Raw genomic sequence first — 22,804 nt, forward strand, 5'->3', positions numbered from 1 at the left:
GAACTAATGGCTAGGAAAACTTTGCTTAATGGGTGGTGCCAGTTAGTATTGATCATGTATGATTTAGAGAAGAAGGTGGGGGATATGTCACGTCATCAATTTGTTAGTGTGAACACATAACCAAAAGAGTGCATCTTAGGTGTAACATGTTACACCATAGCTTATTGTGTAACATGTATAATGACATACACTTCAACAAAAATTACATACATTATACAAATAATGACATGAATCTCATATTCATTTTTTCATGTAATTTGAGTTTTTTACAAAAAAATGGTGGTTTATAGGTTGTTTCAGCGTAATCATGGTGTAACAAAGAATTTGTGTAACGAAAAAGAGGTTTAAATCTATCATGTTATGGGTACGATAAATTTGCCACTTTAGTGACCAATTTTATCTTATATTTGAATTGCTCAAGCCAACGTGGCCATGTGTGAAAAATTTAGAATATACCACTAGCTAGCTGGAGTTCGTATGAATAATATATATATATAAGCGTGAATAATACAAAGGAAAAATAAATAATTTTTTAAATGCTTAGGAGATTATACTATTTTGATATGTAATATACCCCATATATATATATAAATACATATATCTTTGAACACTTATCATAGTTCATACAACTCCCACCCTAAAGGTTACAAAGTAGTTAGATGAGACGCTTCTTGGCAATACCAGAATGCATAACTTTCATAACAAAATTGCCTTATTAAGCATTCTGGGAGTATCTTTATTTATACCACAAACTTTAACGTGCTGATGGAAGAGATTCTGATTGAAGAAAATATGTAAACATGGAAAGCGAGCTGCTGGGTTTGAATATAGGCACAGCATGGCCAGCTCCTCTGAATGTAGCAAATGTAACGCCCTCATATTCTTGATACCACCCACTCACCTGAAAAACGACCCAGTGTTGTCCAAATCAAACTCTTATATTTGGTGGAAGCAATAACTTGTAAAAAGGTCATATAGTATTAATGAGAATATAAGTGTTACATAACCTCGAAAACTAACAATTTAAGTGCACTTTTTGTTTCAAGGAAATAAGACGTTCAATTCTTCCTTTGTCATTCACTATTAGCTTGAAGGTTTGGATTAGTGGTTTATAAAATGAATATATTATGCGAGAAAATATTTTCTGCCTTATTTTTCTTCGTAATTTGACTTAACACATGTGATAACACAAATTAGGTTGACTCGTCTTTGTTCAATTTTGTACACTTTATTTTATTGTAAGTTGTTTGTGTCGAAATTAATTTATTAGTGTATATAAGTGTACATGAATAGGTGTTTGGTAGGGTCTGAATGGGATAAATTTAGGGGGGAAAAGAGGAGAATAATTACCAAAAATTATACCGAGAACTAAACTAATTTACGGACAAAAACATCAAGATGAACAAATGGGAAAATGGAGGGAATACCTGTTTCTCATGGTACCATGGCCTCCAAGGTTTAGTAATGGGTAAACCAAGAGCATTTAGACTGTATCTTGTAGACAATACAGGAACTCTTCCATCTGTATCCCCACTATTCATAACCAAAAAAAAGAAAGCAAAAATATATGACCAAACAACAAAACTTTAGGTTTACGTAATGTTCATGTATTTACATTGAATAAATGGAGTACAACAGAACATGTACGAAAAGTACCTGTACACCCATATTCTAAGTCCAGCACCAATTAACTTCTTGTAAATAGGAAGTACAGATGGCTTTGAATCTGCCCAGTTACTAAATATTGTTAAGCTGCACCAAACATTAATAACAATGTCAAGATATATATATATACACTCTTTTTTAAAACATGCATAAAAATATTGCACTAGTACTATAAGATAGATGTTAATAATTACTTGCATATGCTCCAATTCTTCAGCTGAACACCATCACTAACATGAAGAGCTTTTTGAACATCTGGTCTATTATAGTAAGTTCTTGCATAATCATCCAGGCAAGGGTCATAACCACCCATGATCCTCGGCATCTATGATTTATTCACCGAGAAGAAAGGAGGATTACATTAGATAGTGAGCTTATTATTATGACTTATTTTTGTTTGAGAAAGTACTGTATCCATCCCAAAATAACCTTTGTATATTAGAAGATATTTTGTACACATTATGTAATTTTTTATCTTTCTCGCATGGAATATTCTAATGACAATTATAAGAATACTTTGACTAAATAGTGATTGTTATATATGGAAAAATATATTCACGGGAATCGTATCAGATTCGTCCTGATGTGCACCCTAAGAATATCGATTAACTTTGCAAAAATTTTTACTACGAACTTTTTACCAGATACCTCAGAGGTTTTACAAAATTTATGAGGTAACCTTGCGTTTTTAAAAATTCATCAGGTACTCTTAAGTTTGCATATAATGTCCCACACACCCTCAAGAATTGATTGGTGTTGATTCCTTCACTTAAATGATGACCTGAAATCACTTCAACCCCAACCTAATTCGCATATTAACTCACATTATATCAAAAATATCCTTTTATACTCATATAATTAAATCTCTTTTTTCATGCAATCCAAAAAGTTTTAATAATGATTAAAGTACCTATTAGAAAATTTTGTGTGCTTTTAAAAGACTTTATTGGGCATAATATGAAATATTAAGGGAATTATGATAAGGGTCAACTAAATTTGGATCATTTAAGTTAACATAATCAACATCAGTAAGTTATTAAGGGGGTTTGGTACATTATATGTAAACTTAAAAGGTACCAAATGAATTTTTGAAACTGTAGGAGTACATCATGAATTTCGTAAAACCTCATAGGTACCCGGTGAAAAAAAAAAAAACTTATTTAGAAATATTCACAGTCAAAGATGTGTATTGAAGAATGTGCAAAAGTGAATAGAAAGCTAAATAACACCTATTTGCTCGAGAACGGATCACATCAGAAATGTTTATTCATGCAACTTGCAAGTATAAGGCAATCATTGGTGTGAGTCTCACCATTTTGGAGCTGGCTTTAAACATGACTTCCATGGATCCAGAGGTATGATTGGTGGAATTGATAGTACAAAGTGAAGTATACAAGCTGTAAATATCGATCTCCTTATACTGTTTAAGGACTTCATCCACACCTTGAGTACACTCGAGGTTGCTCCAAGTGTTTTCGCTATCGAAATCGCAAGTGTCTCCGATGATCTTGTGAGTTTCATCGGAGACAACTGCGTGGCTCCAAGCATAGTCCACCAACCCTCTCCAGTCATCAGCATCTGATGTTTCAGGATTACCCATCTGCGTTTTATATACATATCACATATGTGTTTGCATGCTGTTATAATGTTTTTGTGACTTGTACAAGTAAGAACTTTTAGAGAATATATTAGCTAGAACTCAATGCAAAGGTATGTGGTAGGTTAGTAAATATACCAAGATGCCCTTTAGGTCAATGTAAAGAGAAGGACCCTTGTTCTTGTCATGGATGAGCTCAGCCAATTCTGGAACATATTTTCCTGCCAAACAATCAACATGTAAACATATATCATATATGGTCTCACAATAGCTAAACGTATATCACGTTCAAAACATCTCCTTCTCACCCCCGGATTTAACCCTACCAGTTTATCTTTAGGTACAAATTACGATATTAGCCAGCGGAGCCCATAACATAAGTTTACATAAATTTATCAGTTTTAGCTTTATCTTATAAGTTTCAGAACTTATTAGTTTAAGTTTATCTTTTCAGCTAATATTGCCAAATAGAGCCGATATAACTACATTTTGTCCTAGTATAAGGCTATGTTCGGTTCACCTTTTTTTTGCTTATTTCAGATCAGATAAGTTTAGATCAGATCAGATTAGATAAGTTCAGATCAGATCATACTTATATTCAAAAACTCATTATTACTATTAATACTATTATTTACTAGTACATTTGTTCAAAAGCATTATTATTGTTACTGTTGTACTTATTAAATATCAATATTGGTAATTATTATTAATCTCGTTGTTATCATTATAAATGTCATTGTTATCATTATTTTAAGTTATTTTATTGTTATTAAATAATAGAAAATTAAAATCCACGTGTTAAGAACATAAGATTGGCGCAAAAATCAGAAATACATAAAATATGATAGCTCAAATTCATGACAACGAAACTACTAAGTTCTGATTACATTTGAAAATAAGCTAAGTGCGAAATAAAAATTATAAATTTAGATCTGTTATACCTCTTCCTACCGAATTACAAATCTCTCTAGCTATTTGAAGTTGCACGCTATCCATTTCTTTTTTGCGCAAGTCATAGCTGTTTGTATATCGTCTTATTTTATTTTATATGGAAAATTAGAGTTGAGTCTGCATCTCAAGTGTGAAATATTTTTTTTTAACGGAAAGTGTGAAACATTTTATAAGTCCTCTTATAAATTAATGACTTCGGTTATATAATTATTTTTAGTAATAATTATTATTATTATGATTATGATTGTTGTTGTTATTATTACTCCCTCCGTTTCCTAAAGATCTTCGTTGTTACTGTTCCTACAGATACCATGGAGGATCCATTTGTATGGGGTATGGGGTAGGTAAAGTAGGAGAGAGAAAGGGGTTAAGATAAATAAATAAATAAATAAAAGGGGTTAAAGTATGAGAGAGAAAGGGAGTAAAATTGAATTAATAATGTAATGGTGGACCATATGATAGGCACATGAGAGGGTAAAAAGGGGGGAAAAATTCCAAATATGGAATAAAGTAAAAGAGAGAAGATCTTTTGGAAATGCACTTAAACGGAAAGAGGAAATATCTTCAAGAAACGGTTTGAGTATAATAATGATAATAATAGTAATTATTATTATTAATAAAAGTTGTGTAAAAGTTGTTATAGAAATAGAATGATAATAATAGTAATACTATAAACATTTTTTATTAAGGAAAAGTATGAAATATTTTATAAGTGCTCCTATAAATTAATGACTTGGGTTATATAACTATTTTTAGTAATAATAATTACTATTATGATTATAGTTATTGTTGTTGTTATTATAATAATGATAATAATAATTATTATTAATAAAAGTTCTGTAAAAGTTGTTATAGAAATAAAATGATAATAATAGTAATACTATAAATAAGATCTTATAATGTAATGCATAATAATGAATTACAAAAGTAATAATATAATAGTAATAGTATATTTTTTAAAAGATAAGATCTTGTAACTCAGATCAGATCAGATTAGAAAAAATAAGTTCAGATCAGAAAATTTCAGGTGAATTAAACATAGCCTAAGAAGAGGTGTACATGCATAACTTCTTCTTCAGTCCTCTAATAAAAGGCCGGATGTAATTAAAGGTCCTTCTTAAGAGTTTGTGTTGAAATATCATAATTATTCTTCATTTAAGTTTTTACATCACAATTATGCCAAGATAGTCTTAGGTTTTATTTGAGTTGGAATCAATTAGTAGGTGTTGCAGGAAATCTAAATTTCGTAAACAAGTATTGCTAGCAAGAGTTGCAGCCCTGGTATATCTGATTTGGCACAGTAGGAACCAAGTTTGCTGGAAACATTGTGTTCCTAGTATTACTGTAACTTGTAAACAATTGATACTGTTAAAGCAAGGATCCTTGATGTGATGCCTCAAAAAATTTCTAGAATAGAATTCAACTGGTTTATTAGTAGCTTGTAAGTAGAATGCTTATGGCTGGAATTTAAATAGAAGCTTTGGCTTATTTTCTGATCTAATGGTTGAAGGAGTCCAACCTAATTGGTTTGCCTTCTATTAAATTGGTTTGGTTGTAATGGTTGTTTCATCAATATATCTACTTGTTTAGCAAAAAAAAAAAAAATTAGTAGGTGTTGTAATATGGGAAAGTTTCAATTATCTATTTATAGTCTATACTTAATATATTAAAAAGTTATCCTAAACAAGGAAATTGTGCCACATGACGTCATTCATTAGAGTGTTTGGTTCATATACTCCGATCCACATACCATAAAAAATTAGAAAAAGCATGGTATGAGATTTGATCACATGACTTCAAGCTTTATATACTAAAGTCTTAACCACAAAACCAATTAATGTTTGGTGTTATAATTTGAAAGTAAAATATCAACGTATGAAAGCTATAATTACCCGGGGTATAGCATGGGTCTAAAAGCTAGTAATTTATTTAAAAAGTGTACTATTATTTTAAGAGGAAGGAAAATCAAAAAGTTATCTATTATTGGACTACGAGGGAGAATTTAAATAAATTTTAGTACTATGTAAATTGTAACATAACCATGGTCATTAATAAGATGGGAATCGAAGTATGAATACCTGCGTAACTCTCCCCTGCAATGTAAAATGTACGGTTTCTATACGTTGGAAATTTGATGAACCACTTTTGGAGAAACTCATAAGCATCATTTGCTGATCAAGAAAACATATTAAAAGATACACTTCATAATGAGGAGCAAGATAAATCATTTTTTTAATGGATAATTATCAATCTAGAACCACAATAATCAAAGTTTAATATAGAGATTAGAGACGGTCATACCAGTAAAGTCATCCCCAATATTATCATAATCGCTACTAGTCTGCGTATAGGAAAAGCCAACTCCAACAGGAGATTCTAGGAACAACATGTTGGCCACTGCAAATAAATTTTTATGAATAATAAAGTTGAAAATGAAGTATTTGACAATAATATGATGGTTAATAATGTTGGAACATTTATAGGGTAATGGGTTTGAAACTCATAAGGGTATGTACTAGAAGAGGAGGAGGTCTAGTATGCAAAAGACTAGTGTGCATCAAGTGGCAAAACGCATTGATAAACCAAGGGAGACAGAAGACTGGCCGCGAGTCGCGACAGCGTCGCGAGTCGCGACCAGTGGCCCGTCGCGAGTCGCGACAGGCGTCGCGGGTCGCGACCAGCGCCTCGCGACTCGCGAGCTTCTTCGCGAGTCGCGACGTGTCTTCTGCCTTGGAATGCGAAAAGTTGCCTCGACGGTTTTATATCCGTTGTGATGCTTTGTTGATCATTTTAATGACTTTTAAGGTCCTTTAATCAGTAGATTAAAGACCTTTGATGAGTGATTAAATGGGGGTTATGTGATTAACCTCTCTAGTCAATGTGATTAAGATGGGGGTTATGTGATTAACCTCCCTAGTCAATGAAAGGTTTATCTTCCTATATAAACCTTGGGATTCCTATGAGTGAGGGTTAGAAGAAAATCAGATTTTCTATTATACTCTCTAAATACTTCTTGCTTAGCTTAAGAGAAAACTTGCAATCTTCTCTTGAGTGTTCTTCACAAACACAAAACACAAGTTCTTGTTGATTCACTTAGAAGATCATCTAAGTGGATTGTTTCTCTCCATTGTATCTCATTAGTTATTTCGTGTTAACCCGGTGATCCTAGAGGGGCGAAATTAAACTAATAGGAAAGCGTAGTTTCCGTGCCTTGGAGTGGATATCCGGTTCTCTCATTGATCACAAATTAACAATCTATTAGTTTAATTTTCTTTCTTTTCGGATATGGCTCAATCACTCAAGGACATGACTATGAACTTCCAAAAGTTGGATAAGTTTGAGGGGGTGGGCTATCGGAGGTGGCAAAAGAAGATGCACTTCTTGTTGACCGCCTTGAATGTGGTGTATGTGTTATCAACTCCTATGCCACCACTCCCGGAAGATGGAGAGGAAGAGCCTCTTGAGACTACTAGGAAGAGGATCAAGTGGGAGAATGATGACTACATTTGTCGTGGTCATATTCTCAACTCTCTCACCGACCCGTTGTTTGATCTCTACCAAAATGTGGAGAGTGCAAAGGAACTTTGGGACGCTCTTGAGGCCAAGTACATTTCGGAAGATGCTTCAAGTAAGAAATTCCTTGTTAGTAATTTTAATTCTTTTAAAATGACTAATGATCGGCCTATTATGGAGCAATTCCATGAGGTTCATCATATTTTGAACCAAATAAGATCACATGGTATGGTGATGGATGAGGCAATTGCGGTTGCCTCAATCATTGACAAATTACCAAATTCTTGGAAAGATACAAAACATCTTTTAAAACATAAAAAGGAAGACATGTCCATGGAGCAATTAGGAACTCATCTTCGTATTGAAGAGGGGATCCGGGCTCAAGATGGGGTTAAGGATACTACTCCTAGTATTCCTAAATCTACCGTTAATTTGGTAGAGGTTGGTGGGTCTAGTAAGACCAAGAAATCCAACAACAACAACAACCATAACAAAAACAATGTTGCAAACAAGAAGAGGAAGACCCTCTCTTGTTGGATATGCAATGGTCCTCATCTTAAGAGGGATTGTCCTTCTAACAACAAGAAGAAGACAAAGAACACACAACCTAGTGTTGTTCAAAACCAAGGTAACAATGCACATGTTAATGTAATTGAAGAAATGCATTTTGTTGCTATGATTTCTGAAATTATGTGTGTGCAGGTTGATGATTCTTGGTGGATAGATTCGGGAGCCTCTAGACATGTGTGCAATAACAAGGATTTCTTCAAGTCTTTGAAAGATTTGGATGATGGTCCAATCTTGTATATGGGGAATGATTCTACGGTAAAGGCTAGAGGCATAGGCCAAGTAGAATTTTGTTAACCTCGGGAAAGACTTTAACTCTCCGGGATGTTGTGTATGTACCGGAAGTTAGGAAGAATCTAGTGTCAGGAGGTCTCTTGAATAAGTATGGTTTTAAAGTTGTTTTTGAGTCGGATAAATTTGTACTTTCCAAGGGTGGTATTTTTGTTGGACAAGGTTTCTTTTGTAATGGAATGTTTAAATTTAGTATTGATAATAAAATTGGTACTAGTTCTATTTACATGCTTGATGTTTCTTCTCTATGGCACAATCGTTTATGTCATGTGAATTATCGTAGATTATATGACATGTCTAAAATGGGGTTGATACCTCCTTTCGATTTAAAGTTAGAGAAGTGTCACACTTGTGTGCTAAATAAAATTACAAAAAACCTTATCCTAGTGTGACTAGACAAACGGTATTGCTTGAATTGGTGCATAGTGACTTGTGTGACTTTCATAGTTCACCTTCTTTAGGAAATAAAAATATTTGTAACTTTTATTGATGATTTTTCAAGGTTTTGTTACATATATTTATTATTTACTAAAGATGAAGCACTAGAAAAGTTTAAGACCTTTAAAATCGAAGTGGAACTCCAACTTAATCAAAAGATTAAAAGACTTCGAACGGATAGGGGTGGTGAATATTATAATCCAAGTTATTTTAGTTCCATTGGTGTAATTCATGAAACAACCGCCCATACTCACCTCAAAGTAATGGTATAGCGGAAAGGAAAAATAGGGTCCTAAAAGAAATGGTTAATACCATGCTTTCTAATTCGGGTCTTAATGACGGTTTTTGGGGTGATGCAATTTTAACTGCATGTTACATTTTAAATCGAGTTCCTAATAAAAGGAATAAGACTACCCCTTATGAACTTTGGTGTAATAAAAAGCCTAATCTCAATTACCTTAAGGTATGGGGTTGTAGGGCAATTGTCAAATTGACGGAACCTAAAAGGAAAACTTTAGGTGAAAAAGGAATTGATTGCATTTTTTAGGCTATGCGGTACATAGCAAAGCCTATAGGTTTTATGTCATTGAGCCCAATGACTTTGTCTCTATTCACTCCGTGATAGAGTCAAGGGATGCAATATTTGATGAGACTAGATTCTCATCGATTCCAAGACCAAAGGACATGATACCTAGTACTAGTTCCAATGTTGTAGATGACATTTCAAATGATCATGATACTACAACACCGGAAATTAGGAAAAGTAAACGAATTAGAAAAGAGAAATCTTTTGGACCGGATTTTCAACTATATTTAGTTGAAGGGTCAAGGGAGTCAATTTCGACTCAAATTTCATATTGTTACAATATGGAGGAGGATCCTAGTCCTTTGATGAGGCTATGAAGTCTCATGATTCTGCTTTCTGGAAAGAGGCAGTGAATGATGAAATGGATTCTATAATGGGTAATCACACTTGGATTTTAGCTAATTTACCTCCCGGTTGCAAACCCCTAGGTTGTAAATGGATTTTTGTAAGGAAAAAGAAAATCGATGGAACCATACTAAAACATAAGGCCCGGTTAGTGGTCCAAGGTTTTAGGCAAAAATATGGTATCGATTACTTTGATACTTATGCTCCAGTAGCTAGAATAGCTACTATTAGACTATTGATAGCATTAGCTGCGATTCATGGTCTAGTAATTCACCAAATGGATGTAAAAACTGCTTTTCTTAATGGTGAATTGGAGGAGGAAGTGTACATGAATCAACCTGAAGGGTTTGTGGTTAAAGGTCAAGAAACTAAAGTTTGCAAATTAGTTAGATCTTTGTATGGTCTTAAACAAGCACCTAAGCAATGGCATCAAAAATTTGATGAAGTTGTGTTGTCTAGTGGGTTCAAAATAAATCAGTCCGATAAGTGTGTATATAGCAAATTTGATAATAACGGTAAAGGAGTTATAATTTGCTTATATGTTGATGATATGCTTATTTTTGGGACTGATTTGGAACAAGTGGAAAAGACCAAAGTCTTCCTTTCCTCTAGCTTCTCCATGAAAGATTTGGGTGAAGCGGATGTTATTCTAGGTATTAGAATAATAAGAGGGAAAGGGTCGTTTTCTTTATCACAATCTCATTATATTGAGAAAGTGGTCAAGAGGTATAATGAGTCAAATTCGACTCATTTTGCTACTCCTATGGATCCTAGTATTCACTTGGTTCCGAGTAGTGGTACTCCAATTTCACAATTGGAGTATGCAAGCTTAATTGGAAGCTTGATGTATGCTATGACTAGCACTCGGCCGGATATAGCCTTTGCTATTGGCAAGCTCAGTAGGTATACTAGTAATCCTAGTATGTTGCATTGGCAAGCATTGAGAAGAGTGTTAAGGTACTTGAATAAGACCTTGGATTATGTCATAACATACAAAAGAGAACCTTCTATCTTAGAAGGTTACTCGGATGCTAGTTGGATTTCGAATAAGGAAGATTATTCATCCACTAGTGGTTGGGTGTTTCTTCTTGGAGGAGGTGCCATTTCATGGGCTTCCAAGAAGCAAACATGTATAACGGATTCCACTATGGCATCGGAATTCATTGCTTTGGCTTCTTGTTGCCAAGAAGCGGAATGGCTAAGGAATGTGTTGAGTGAGGTGGACTTATGGGTGAAACCAATGTCACCTCTTGCTATCCATTGTGATAGTGCATCAACCATAGCTAAAGCATATAGTGAAGTCTACAATGGCAAGTCAAGGCACATTGGAGTTAGACATAGCTATGTGCGGGAAATGATAAGGAATAGTTGTATAACTATTAATTTTGTTCGGTCTAGTTTGAACTTGGCGGATACGTTTACAAAACCGTTGTCAAGGGAACTAGTGAACAAAATGAACAAAGGGATGGGTCTTAAGCCTATTGATCAACCTATGGTGAAGGAAAACTCTATTTGATGTCTAATACAACGTTAGATCTCAAATTCAAGGAGGATAGTACTTCTCTAAGAGGTTGGGAGCACTTGTTTAATACATCCCGAGGTTAGTGCTTGTTGCTACAATGATAAAGAGGTTGAATTTTATTCTTAATAAATCTTTGATAAGGTGCTCAATTGTAGGAGCATGTCCGGAAAGATTTACCTATGTAAGCTAGAAGTTTGGCCGCTTCATCAAGTCTTAGGCTTGACTTGGAATGCTTATGAATGGATATGGACACCAAGGCTTCATAGGTGTCGGAGGTTTTAAGAACCTAGTTTATGTTTGTGTGTATTAGTAACTTCAATAATTTGTAATGGTTATATGATTCAAAGCTTTGTCTATCATTATGATCTAAATTATTGTAAAGATTACTTTTACTAAATGGAAATTCAATCGTTAGATATTTCCATGATGCATGAACATGTGTGTTTGCGATTTATAGCAAGTTGAAAAACTTTTCAACATTACCCTATAAATGGGAGGAGGATTGTTGGAACATTTATAGGGTAATGGGTTTGAAACTCATAAGGGTATGTACTAGAAGAGGAGGAGGTCTAGTATGCAAAAGCTAGGTGCATCAAGTGGCAAAACGCATTGATAAACCAAGGGAGACAGAAGACTGGCCGCGAGTCGTGACGGTTGTCGCGAGTCGCGACCAGTGGCCCGTCGCGAGTCGCGACAGGCGTCGCGGGTCGCGACCAGCGCCTCGCGACTCGCGAGCTTCTTCGCGAGTCGCGACGTGTCTTCTGCCTTGGAATGCGAAAAGTTGCCTCGACGGTTTTATATCCGTTGTGATGCTTTGTTGATCATTTTAATGACTTTTAAGGTCCTTTAATCAGTAGATTAAAGACCTTTGATGAGTGATTAAAATGGGGGTTATGTGATTAACCTCTCTAGTCAATGTGATTAAGATGGGGGTTATGTGATTAACCTCCCTAGTCAATGAAAGGTTTATTCTTCCTATATAAACCTTGGGATTCCTATGAGTGAGGGGTTAGAAGAAAATCAGAATTTTCTATTTATACTCTCTCAATACTTCTTGCTTAGCTTAAGAGAAAACTTGCAATCTTCTCTTGAGTGTTCTTACAAACACAAAACACAAGTTCTTGTTGATTCACTTAGAAGATCATCTAAGTGGATTGTTTCTCTCCATTGTATCTCATTAGTTATTTCGTGTTAACCCGGTGATCCTAGAGGGGCGAAATTAAACTAATAGGAAAGCGTAGTTTCCGTGCCTTGGAGTGGATATCCGGTTCTCTCATTGATCACAAAGTCTAACAAATAATGGAGGTCAACTAATTTAGTTGGTTAAAGTTTTAAGAAATGGTGTCCAAAATATGGGATCAAATTCCGTCTACATCATTTGTCCTTTTAGCTCACTCTGAGACCAAAAAAAAAATGCTAGCTCATAAGTAATATATCGCCTTTTTTTATCTACCTATTTATTGTTTTTTGAGATTGGTTTTTATTATCTGGAGAGTTTTGTTTTTAGGTTTTTTTTTTCCCCTAATCATACTATTTTTAATAATAAAGGTAGGATTTTTATACTTTCTTTCTAGGTGTTCTATTTTATTTTACCCCAATTTGTTCTTAATTTGACAAATTTTCTTCTAACCTATTATCTCTTCTTATCCCACATGCCCACCTTTTTCTTACTCAAACCACACAAATGCAACTATATATATAATTTATCCTACATACACTTGTTTTTTTTTGACGGGTACATACACTTGTTGAAATACATCAATATCATCGATAATATCCATAGACACACACTAATAACAACCAAATATTATATTAATGGACCTATTTTATTGAAGAATATTATTTCCCTCAATTTTCTTATAGTTTGACAGCAAAAAACAAGAGAAGTAAATTATGATCTTATAGCTTTACAAGTATTATCTAGGCTCATTTAAGAGAAGTTATTAAATTTTTTGTTGACATTAAACACAAAAATCTTTTTATTAAAGTCTAACCACTAACCTTTATTCCACGCAAAAGGATTTAATTTAAGGCTAAGACCATTATTGTCCACAAGGAAAGGACCAATCTCTTGTGTTGCTCCATAACCAACAGAAGAACATCCTGGACCTGAGACCCAAGAAAAAAGTGGGAAAATAATAAGTTTAATAATACAAGGCAACAAAAAAGTTCTTTTTCTTTTAGTTAGAATATATTCTTGTTCTTTTGCTACCTCTTCATATATTTGGTTTTGCTGAGGTGCATAGGTTATCAGATTCCTCCACTAAACCTAGAAGCCTTATTTATTATGTATAATTATTAACTTTAAGTCCTCAATTAAGAACCTTCTCCTTCAAAAAAGTCCTTGATTATGCAGACATGTTTGCCATCTTAGCAGCATGCTGCCATATATAATTATAATTATATGATGGCCACATCCTTGTTCTACACTAGGATTATTAATTGGAAATTAAATGGAATTTTCATCATCATCTTGATATTGGCTTCATAGTAGTGGTACATATTTTATTGTTGTAATTATATATGATGAGAATATTATATATAACATGACACCACACCCATATGATGAATAACTATAATAAAAATTAAATCTTAAGACAACACTAACATAAGGAGTAATATTACTTTATCAACCCTAGAGTATCAAACTTGACACAATTTCGTAAGCTGCGTACGTATTGATCAGTCAATAGAATTATACTTCTTCAGTTTTAAAATAAGTGAAGCACTCGTCTTTTATATGTAAGAGCTTTTTGAGAAAAGTGTTTCACTTATTTCATACTGGAGAAAGTATAATATCGGGGGAATTAAAAAGACATTTGGATGTATGTCTCCTTACCTCCATTAAGCCACAAAACTAGTGGCTTTTCATCAGGTTGTGAAGAGGCCTCATAGAACCAATAAAACATAAACCTTCCATTTTTTTGGTTCACATTCACATATCCGGCATAGTGTTGAAAATCAACCGCCGGTTGGCCGGGGAGATCAGTCACATGATGGTTGTTTTCCAAGGAATTTTCCTCCTTGTTAACATTGTAAGGATTTATTCTATGCCTAGAACATTCAACAGGCGCTATATATGGTAGTATGACAAGAAGAACCAAACTTAGGACCACAAGTAATGCTCTCTTTGCTAAATCCATAATCTAGCACTATACTAGTAAACGACACTTTGACTAACAAAGGATGATTTGCATGAGGAAAAAGATGAACCAAGTGAGGTTATTTATAGTAAGATTTAATGCACTAAAGAAAACAATCAAATGTGGAGTTTTAATGACTAATGGACCCAATTTTGCCTTTTATTGGGTTGGTGAATTTCTGACATGGATTATAATATCTAGGGGCCCTTGCTTAGATTTGTAGGTTGTGTAGGTTTGGTTAGTGGATGTTCCATCCATTTTCCAGTGTTTTTATTTGTATATATTGAAGAAACTTCAATGAATAAAGACAATTTTGAGGCAGCAACAACAGATTGTAAAGGACAAAAACAACCTGCAAATAGTAACGGATGCAACATTTTCGAGATCCGAGAAAGATATGATCATTCCAATTAATATCTCTTTTTTTTTTTTTTGACAATAATGAAGCTTTTGATTAAGTTAAAGTTCTAACCCCCATATGAGGAGATTGTCTACAATGTGACCCATAATCGTTTCTAGTTTCCGGTTCCACCGCAATGTCTTGCTCAATTAGTTTAATACAACACGGGGAGGGGTTCAAAATACATTCAAAACAAAATAAATCTCTCTTCTCCAGTCTAGCTCGTTTTGCAATTTCATCTGCTGGAGCATTTGCTTCTCTTCGTTCAAACTTGACGGTTCCTTGTAGTTGCCCAAGGAATATCCTGCAATGATTTATCATTCGAGTTAGATGGCCCCTTGTTTCTTCCTGTGAATTTATTTCTTCAACAATTTGCTTGCAGTCGGAGGCTATTATGACTTCGTCCCATCCATCCTCTTTTGCCCATTGTAACCCAGTGATCACAGCTTTGAGTTCCGCTTCCTTTGAGTCCCTGCAGAAGCATTTTTCCCTAAACCCTTTTATCCAGGTTCCTTTCTCATCTCTACATAACCCCCCGATCCCTGTTGCCAAGGATGAGCTCTAATGTGAGGCATCAACATTGATCTTTCGGGCTCCCCTAGGTGGAGGAGACCATTTGGGTGTGGCGGTTTTATTTGTGGTGGTTTTGGAGTTTGGAATTGGTTGGGTAAAGAACCATTCTTGTGCAAACCAAGTTAGGTTTTTTAAAACTGTATCAATATTTTCATTCTTTTTTTGAAAAATCCACTCATTTCTTCTTTTCCAAATAGTCCATAAAGAGAACACAAAAAGAACATTCCACGGAATTGCTCCATATCTAATTTCAAAATTTGTAAGATTTTCTTTTAACCAATCATGTAAATCAAGATTTGAAGACCAAGAAGGTTTGTTAATTTTAGACCAAAGCTCGCTAACTCTCGGGCAATCACGCAGAATATGTATCATGTTTTCCTTATGGTGAAAGCAAAGTCTACATTCAGGGGAGTGTAAGCATTTTCTTTTCCAAAGGTTTTCGTTTGTTGGGTTTCTTTCCCACCAGGTTTGCCAGAGAAAGAGTTTTATTTTGGGGTGACCTGGAGCATTCCAGATGATGTTCCAGTCTTGAAAGTTTGTGTTTGAGAAGGCTGCATGCTTTGTTTGTAGAAAAATTGCAGCAGATTTGTTATCGAACTTTCCAGCTTTTGTCCAGCTAGAATAGAGGAAGTCTGGGTCGTTATGGAGTGACACCGCAAGGATAGAATTTCGGATGTCTAAGGGTAGTTCTTGGAGGGTTGAGTTCAAACTTAAGGTTCCATTAATGGCATTTTGAGCGAGAGTTTTATCCTCCTCTCCCTCGGGCAAAGGTCCCATTACTAAAGATCGAAGTGAGAAGGTCCCGACCCATTTATCATTCCAAAAATTTATTTTTTCCCCCGTCCCTGGGTTCCATCTAAGACTCTCTTTGTAAGTTTCCCACCCTTTTCCAATATTTTTCCAAATGAAGGATCCTTTTTTAAAGGAGATAGGATCACCATTTTTCTTAATGTATTTCTCATACATAATTTTTGCCGCTCAATATTTTTGGTTATCCATGTTCCAGCATTGTTTAACTAACCCTAGTGTATTTAACTCTTCGCTAGTTCTAAAACCCAAACCTCCCATGTTTTTTGGCTTACAAATTTTTTCCCATGAAATCCAATTTATTCCCTTATCATTACCTCTAATACCCCATAGGAAGTTTGCAGAGATGCTATCAATTTTCCTCAAAAGGGATTTTGGGAAGTAAATTCCCTGCATGAAATACCTAGGAATAGCTTGGAGAGTAGAGGATATGAGTAAACATCTTCCCGCTTTAGATAAGTACTTTGTTTTCCAAAGCGCAAGTTTCTTTGATAATTTTGTAACAATGTTCTGGAGGTGGTTTTTTGCAGGTCTTTTGCTAGATAAAGGGAACCCTAGGTAGATACCAAGGTCTTTAGCTGCAAGCACGTTTAGCTCTTGTTCAAAATCATCAATTATATCTTTTTGGGTATTAGGGGAGAAGAAAATTTTGCTTTTTGCATGGTTCATTGTTTGACCCGAGAATTTGAAGAAATTGTTTAGAGTTGAGTTAACCGCATTCAAAGTTTGATCTGTCGCTTCTCCAAAAAGGATTAAGTCATCTGCGAACATTAGGTGAGAAATTTCCGTGGCTCCCCCTCTTACTTTGAAGGCTTTCCAATTTTTTTCCTCACAACTTTCATGAATTTTCCTAGAAAGCATTTCCATGCATATTATGAAGATATAGGGGGAAAGGGGATCACCTTGTCTGATCCCTCGAGATGGTTTAAATTCTTTGGAGGGAATACCGTTGATGAGAATTGATGTAGAGGTTGTGGAGATACACTCCACACAGGTTGGTTGTTTTGTCGTCAAAACCTAGGGTGATTAGGCTCTTTCTAATGAAGTCCCATTCAAGTCTATCATAAGCTTTTTCGAGGTCAATTTTCATGGCGAACATGCCTTTTTTTCCTTTTTTCTTTCCCATAGAATGGAGGATTTCAGATGCAATAATGAAATTAACATCCATGCCCCTTCCAGCTATGAAACTATTCTGATTTGGAGAAATGATTTTTGCCAAGATTGGTCTCATCCTACTAACCACAATTTTTGTAATGATTTTGTAGCTTGTATTTACTAAGCTAATGGGCCTGAACTGGGTGATTTTTTCAGGGTTATCAATTTTTGGAATTAGGGAGACAATTGTTCTATTTATCTCTTCTGGTATTTTCCCGGATTGGAAACTTTTTTGGGTTGACTGGATACAATCTACACAAATAATTTCCCAAAACTTTTTGAAGAAAAACGCGTGGAAACCATCTCTTCCTGGCACTTTAAAGCTACCTATACTAAAAAGGGCTTCCTTGATTTCAGAAGGTGAAGGTGAATTTGCGCAAGCAAAAAGGTTATCTGAGTTGGGTCTTTGAGATAAAGGAGAAAATTCCGAATGGGTTTTTTTGGAGGTGAAGAGATCTTGGAAGAACGCTGTGATATGGCTTTCAATTTCATGATTTTCCCAAAGCTCTCTTCCACAATCTGTTTTTATGTACTCAATTTTGTTACGTTTACGTCTTAAGATGGTTGAGGTATGGAAGAATTTTGTATTCCTGTCCCCTTCCAGAATCCAGTCCGACCTTGCTCTAAGGTTCCAGAATTCTTCTTCCTGATCTAGGATTTGATCTAGTTCTTTCCTTAGGTGAACTTCTAAGTCTAGCAGGTGTGTTTTTTGGGGGTCCAAATCTATTGCTTTTTGGATGCCATTAATTCTAGCCAGTAAGTGTTTCTTCTTTTTGAAAACGTTTCCAAAAACATCATTTGCCCAGATTTTCATAACATTTGTCAAGTTCGCAATTTTTTTTATGAAAACTCGAGTTATCTAACGCCTAATTTTTGAAAATCAATGTTTCAAAATCCGGATCTAGTAACCACATTGTCTCGACTTTAAAGGTTTTTTTGGGATTTTTGTGGTTTGTGTTTGTTTGTTTAGTGTTTAACAGGATTGGATTATGGTCTGAGCTCATTCTTTGTAGGTGGTGAATTGTGGACTCCGGGAAAGCCGTTATCCAAAGGTTATTCACCCAGGCTCTGTCGAGTCGCTCAAAGATGGGATTTTTCTTTCTCATGTTGAACCACATGAATCTTGAACCTTTAAAGCCTAAATCTATTAAGTTACATCTTTCCATAGAGTCACTCAAAGCTGTCATTCTGCAAATTTTCGGGTTTCTCCCACCCCATTTTTCATTCGGTGCAATGATTTCGTTAAAGTCACCAATACATAACCAAGGGCCATTCACAGATTCAGCGATTGATTCAATACTCTTCCAAAGTTCAAGCCTACTTTTATGTTTTGTAGGCGCATAAATAGCGGTTAAAGCAAAACTTAAGTTTAAGGACAATACCTGGACAATGCCGTGGAGAGCCCTGAATTCCTTCCTTATGGTAGTGAAGGAGAGAACTCCTTTGTTCCATAAGATTAAAATTCCTCCAGTGAGACCCACAGGTTCAACCAATTCCACTTCGTTAAAAGGCAAGTTTTCGCAGATTTTGAGCGTATTTTCTTTTCCGATTCTAGTCTCCGAGATAATAACAAGGTCAGGGTCATGGTCAATAGTTAGCTGGCTAAGATTTCTCCGAAAAGCGGGTCTTGCTATGCCTCTGGCATTCCAAGCAAGGATTTTCATGTTCTTTTTAATAGGGCTCAGATTCTTCAACTCCGGATGGAGTTCGTCGTTTTCTAGATTTTTTTTCTCCTTCCACTCTTGAGATTTCAGGCAGAAGAACGGGTTTCGGTTCGCCTTTATTTTCGTAACACACAACCTCCCTGTGCTCCTTGCTCTTTTCCCCCACTTCAGAGATATAGAAAGTTGATTTTCTACCTTTGTTACCGTTGCTAACTCGAGAGTGTTTGTTGCGCTTCCTGATATTATTTCCAGCCAGTTTGGAGTAATATTCAGGATCTCTCTTAGTCGCGGAATGACGGGGACTGGATCTACGAAGCTTTGAAGTTCCCATGGGATTGTTACCATGCTCTGCGCTTCCTGGAGCTGTTCTATTAACCATTTCATCAGTACGAACACAACCGGGTTCATATCCTCTATGTCTGAGAGCATTGGAATGTGTGCTGGTGTAAGCACTCCTGGGATTGAAGGCACCGCCATCATCAAGTTCACAAAGGGTGCCGTCACTTCCTCCGGTTTTAGTAGCGCCTCTCGCACTGTGTTTTTTGAAATCATTGACCAACTCGGCCTCAAGTTCAAAGGTTTGTAAAAGTCTGTCATATTGATCCATATGTCTGGGAGGGTGGGAGATGGTGGAGTTATAGATAGCAGAGATGATCTTTGTAATGGTATAAGAAGGGGATTGGATGGTAATGGAATTGGGGGGACCGAAAAGATTTGGGTTGTGGTCGGGTCTTGTAGAAATTGGTTGAGTTCCTCGATTCTTTGGCGGTTGTGACACATCGAAGCGAAGGAACTCGCCCAGTTCATATTTTGTGGTTTGGTTTTTGATGTTTTCTTGATGTTGGGTTTTTTGGTGAAGTTTTGGATGATGTTTTGATTTTGGGGAGCAAGACGGCTGAAGAGGTAGGTTAGGTTTGGAAGAATTTTTTTGATGGCTGGGATCTTGCACTATCAGATCGAAGGGTTGGGATGGGGTATTGGGTTTTCCAATGTAAACATTCCATGTGTCAAAACCCTGTTCGTTGCTTTCTGCTAGGATATTAAATGGGTTGGCGTTATTCCCAGAAAGTGGTAGCAGAGATTTCTTTTTTTCCCACACTTGGCGGGAATTAACCAATTTTGGCTGCGCATTTTTTTTCCTTTTTTCAACTCTCTGCCATTCACCCTCTTCTTCCTCCGGCATGTAACGTACTTTTTTTCCGTCGAACTGATCCACTTTATCAGTGGCCTCATCCTCCTTAAGCTTCCGGCATTGACTTTCCAAGTGACCCAGACTGTTACACCCTTCACATCTTAAAGGCCAGTCCGCATATATGATTTTTTGTTTGACATTACCCAACCATATGTGTTCTTTTTGTTGTGAGCTTATATCAACTAGGACTTGTAACTTTCCAAAGCGCATTTTTTCTTCTTTGATGGCATGCAGGTCAGCTTTTATGAAGGTGCCTAGATGATTTCCTATTTTCTCTAAGAATTTGGGGTTCTGGAATTCGACGGGGAGTTCGGGAAGGGTGATCCATATCGGGTATTCATCTGTTCTTGCAAGGGAAGGTTTGAAACCTGGTGACCATTTCTGAATGTAGATAAAGAAGTTCGCTAGGAACCATGGGCCATTCTCGAAAATTTTGATACATCTTCTGATAAGCCAAACTTGAAGATGAAGAAACCTTTCCCTATAGGGAAACCCGAGATTGGGCCCTTTGGCTTCCAAATTTTTTTCATTGAGTTTAGGAAGAACTCAGAGGAGAATGATTTTCCTACCGGCTTTGCAATAATGGTATTGCACCATTTCTCACATAGATCTTGATATTCATCACTGGAAATTGGTATAAAAATCTCGGAGTTTGGGTTAAAAGTAGGAGGTGGTTTGGTGGCTGAAGGGGTGTCCAAGGGAGGGTTTTTTTCTTGTGGGTTTGTTTTGGAGACTTCGGATTGAGAAAATAACGCTGCATAACTGCTTGACTGCCCGGAAACGGAAGAACTGGGAACACTCCGGGTTTCACCGATGCTTTCCAGGCCTTTGTCCGGTGGCTTTGGGAGTGGGGGTTGTGTTTGGGGGGTTAGGAGTGGGGGCATTCTCTCTCTCTCTCTCTCTCTCCCAAAATAAAACTTTATGTTGTTTCCAATTAATATCTCTATGGTCCAATTTCATTAACTATTATACTTTCCCTATTTATTTTTAAGTGCAACAATTTTGATTTTTATACTATTAACATATTTTATTTTGATTATGTCTTTTTTCTAATATATAGAAAAACAAAAATAATTATATAAAATGTTATTTGATTTCTTTTAATAAATGTTTTCATTATATCAATTTTTTATAACTTTTACAAATACGTAATTATATATATTAATGGTATTCTAATAATTGGTATTCTACTTTACAATATAAGTATTCTAATAATTGGTATCTAATTTTTGTTATAACAGACGTGAGAGCGAGAGAAACAAATAATGCATGTAAAAACAATAAAAACAGACAATAAATTTACGTGGTTCACCAATTTGGCTACGTCCACGGCAGAGAGAGAGAGAATATTATATTATGTGAAGAAAACAAATTACAGAGAGAATTAGACTAAAATTCTTAGTCTAAACAATTAGATATAAATAACCTTTTTATACTCCCGTCAGAAAAACGCGTTTTCGCGTTTCCCGAGCACCCGCCCGATAGGGTCAGGCGACATCCGCTCGATCGGGTGGTAATTGTGAAACCCAGTTTTTGTCACACGCCCAACTCACCCAGTCGTAATTCGCGAGCTCGCCCGATCGGGCGACCTTGGCCGATGGCATCGGGCGAATCCAAACAATATGTTGTTCTCAAACTCGTCACGGGACCGATCGGGCGACTTCGCCTGACCCGATCGAGCAGTACCCCATAAATCCTTTTTGACACATTTTGACGAACACATTCAAGGCACTATTCTTAGAAATCTCCACCTTGACTTGAATCCTCTCACAATAACCAGAAAAATAGATTCATTGATCACAATGCCCAGAAAACTCCCTACACAGATTTGTCCCAAAAGACAACCAGACCAGATTAGTCCCAGGCCAGAATTGCCCAAGAGGGCAAATAACAATCACGAACATTGAGTAAGTCCAAACAATGCTGAAACTTACTCTGGCGGAACCGGCTTGGTGAACATATCAGCAAGATTATAACAGTTTCTACTTCTTCACTTAATCCTAGTCTCCTCCTCAGGAAATGATATCTCACATTCAATACGCTTAGTCTCTCATTATTGACTTGATCCTTAGCTAAGCATATTGCACTCAGACTGTCAAACACAGTAGCCTGATCGTGATGTAACCGAGATCATAATAGTCCCTTTAGCCATATCCCTCTTTAGCAGCTGCTGTCAACGCCATGTACTCTGCTTTAGTAGTAGACAAAGTAATTGTAGCCTACAAAGTTGCCTTCCAACTAACGACAAAACCACCAAGAGTAAAAACATAACCAGTCATAGACCTCCTATTGTCAACATCTCCAGCATAATCAGAATCAGAATAACCAGTGACTAAACATTGAGTATCATTCCCATAAATTAGACTAATGTCAGACGTACCTCTAAGGTAACGAA

The 22,804-nt window shown here is 35.9% G+C and overlaps 1 protein-coding gene across 1 annotated transcript; it reads right to left on the reverse strand.

The window, feature by feature from the left end:
• Positions 1–467: 467 nt before the first annotated feature.
• Positions 468–14,674, reverse strand: LOC104900770 (serine carboxypeptidase-like 31). Its single transcript, XM_010688275.4, has 10 exons — positions 14,315–14,674; positions 13,477–13,584; positions 6,515–6,610; positions 6,292–6,384; positions 3,401–3,483; positions 2,978–3,265; positions 1,860–1,990; positions 1,657–1,752; positions 1,428–1,533; positions 468–901 (listed from the first exon to the last, which is right to left on the reverse strand). Exons 1-10 carry the CDS (start codon positions 14,616–14,618, stop codon positions 755–757), a joined length of 1,452 nt encoding a protein of 483 aa, XP_010686577.2. The 5' UTR covers positions 14,619–14,674; the 3' UTR covers positions 468–754.
• Positions 14,675–22,804: the final 8,130 nt, after the last annotated feature.

This window comes from Beta vulgaris, chromosome 8 (genome assembly GCF_026745355.1).
Source record: "Beta vulgaris subsp. vulgaris cultivar EL10 chromosome 8, EL10.2, whole genome shotgun sequence".
Lineage (NCBI taxonomy): Eukaryota > Viridiplantae > Streptophyta > Magnoliopsida > Caryophyllales > Amaranthaceae > Beta > Beta vulgaris.

What these genes read in the sequence shown, in the direction of transcription:
- LOC104900770 (XM_010688275.4), bottom strand. Translation starts at nt 14,618, where the DNA reads ATGGATTTAGCAAAGAGAGCATTACTTGTGGTCCTAAGTTTGGTTCTT. An exon ending in TGCAGGGGAGAGTTACGCAG is followed by an intron (nt 3,484 to 6,291) that starts GTATTCATACTT and finishes ATTGTTTGGCAG; the next exon opens with GAAAATATGTTCCAGAATTG. An exon ending in CTTAGAATATGGGTGTACAG is followed by an intron (nt 1,534 to 1,656) that starts GTACTTTTCGTA and finishes GGTTATGAATAG; the next exon opens with TGGGGATACAGATGGAAGAG.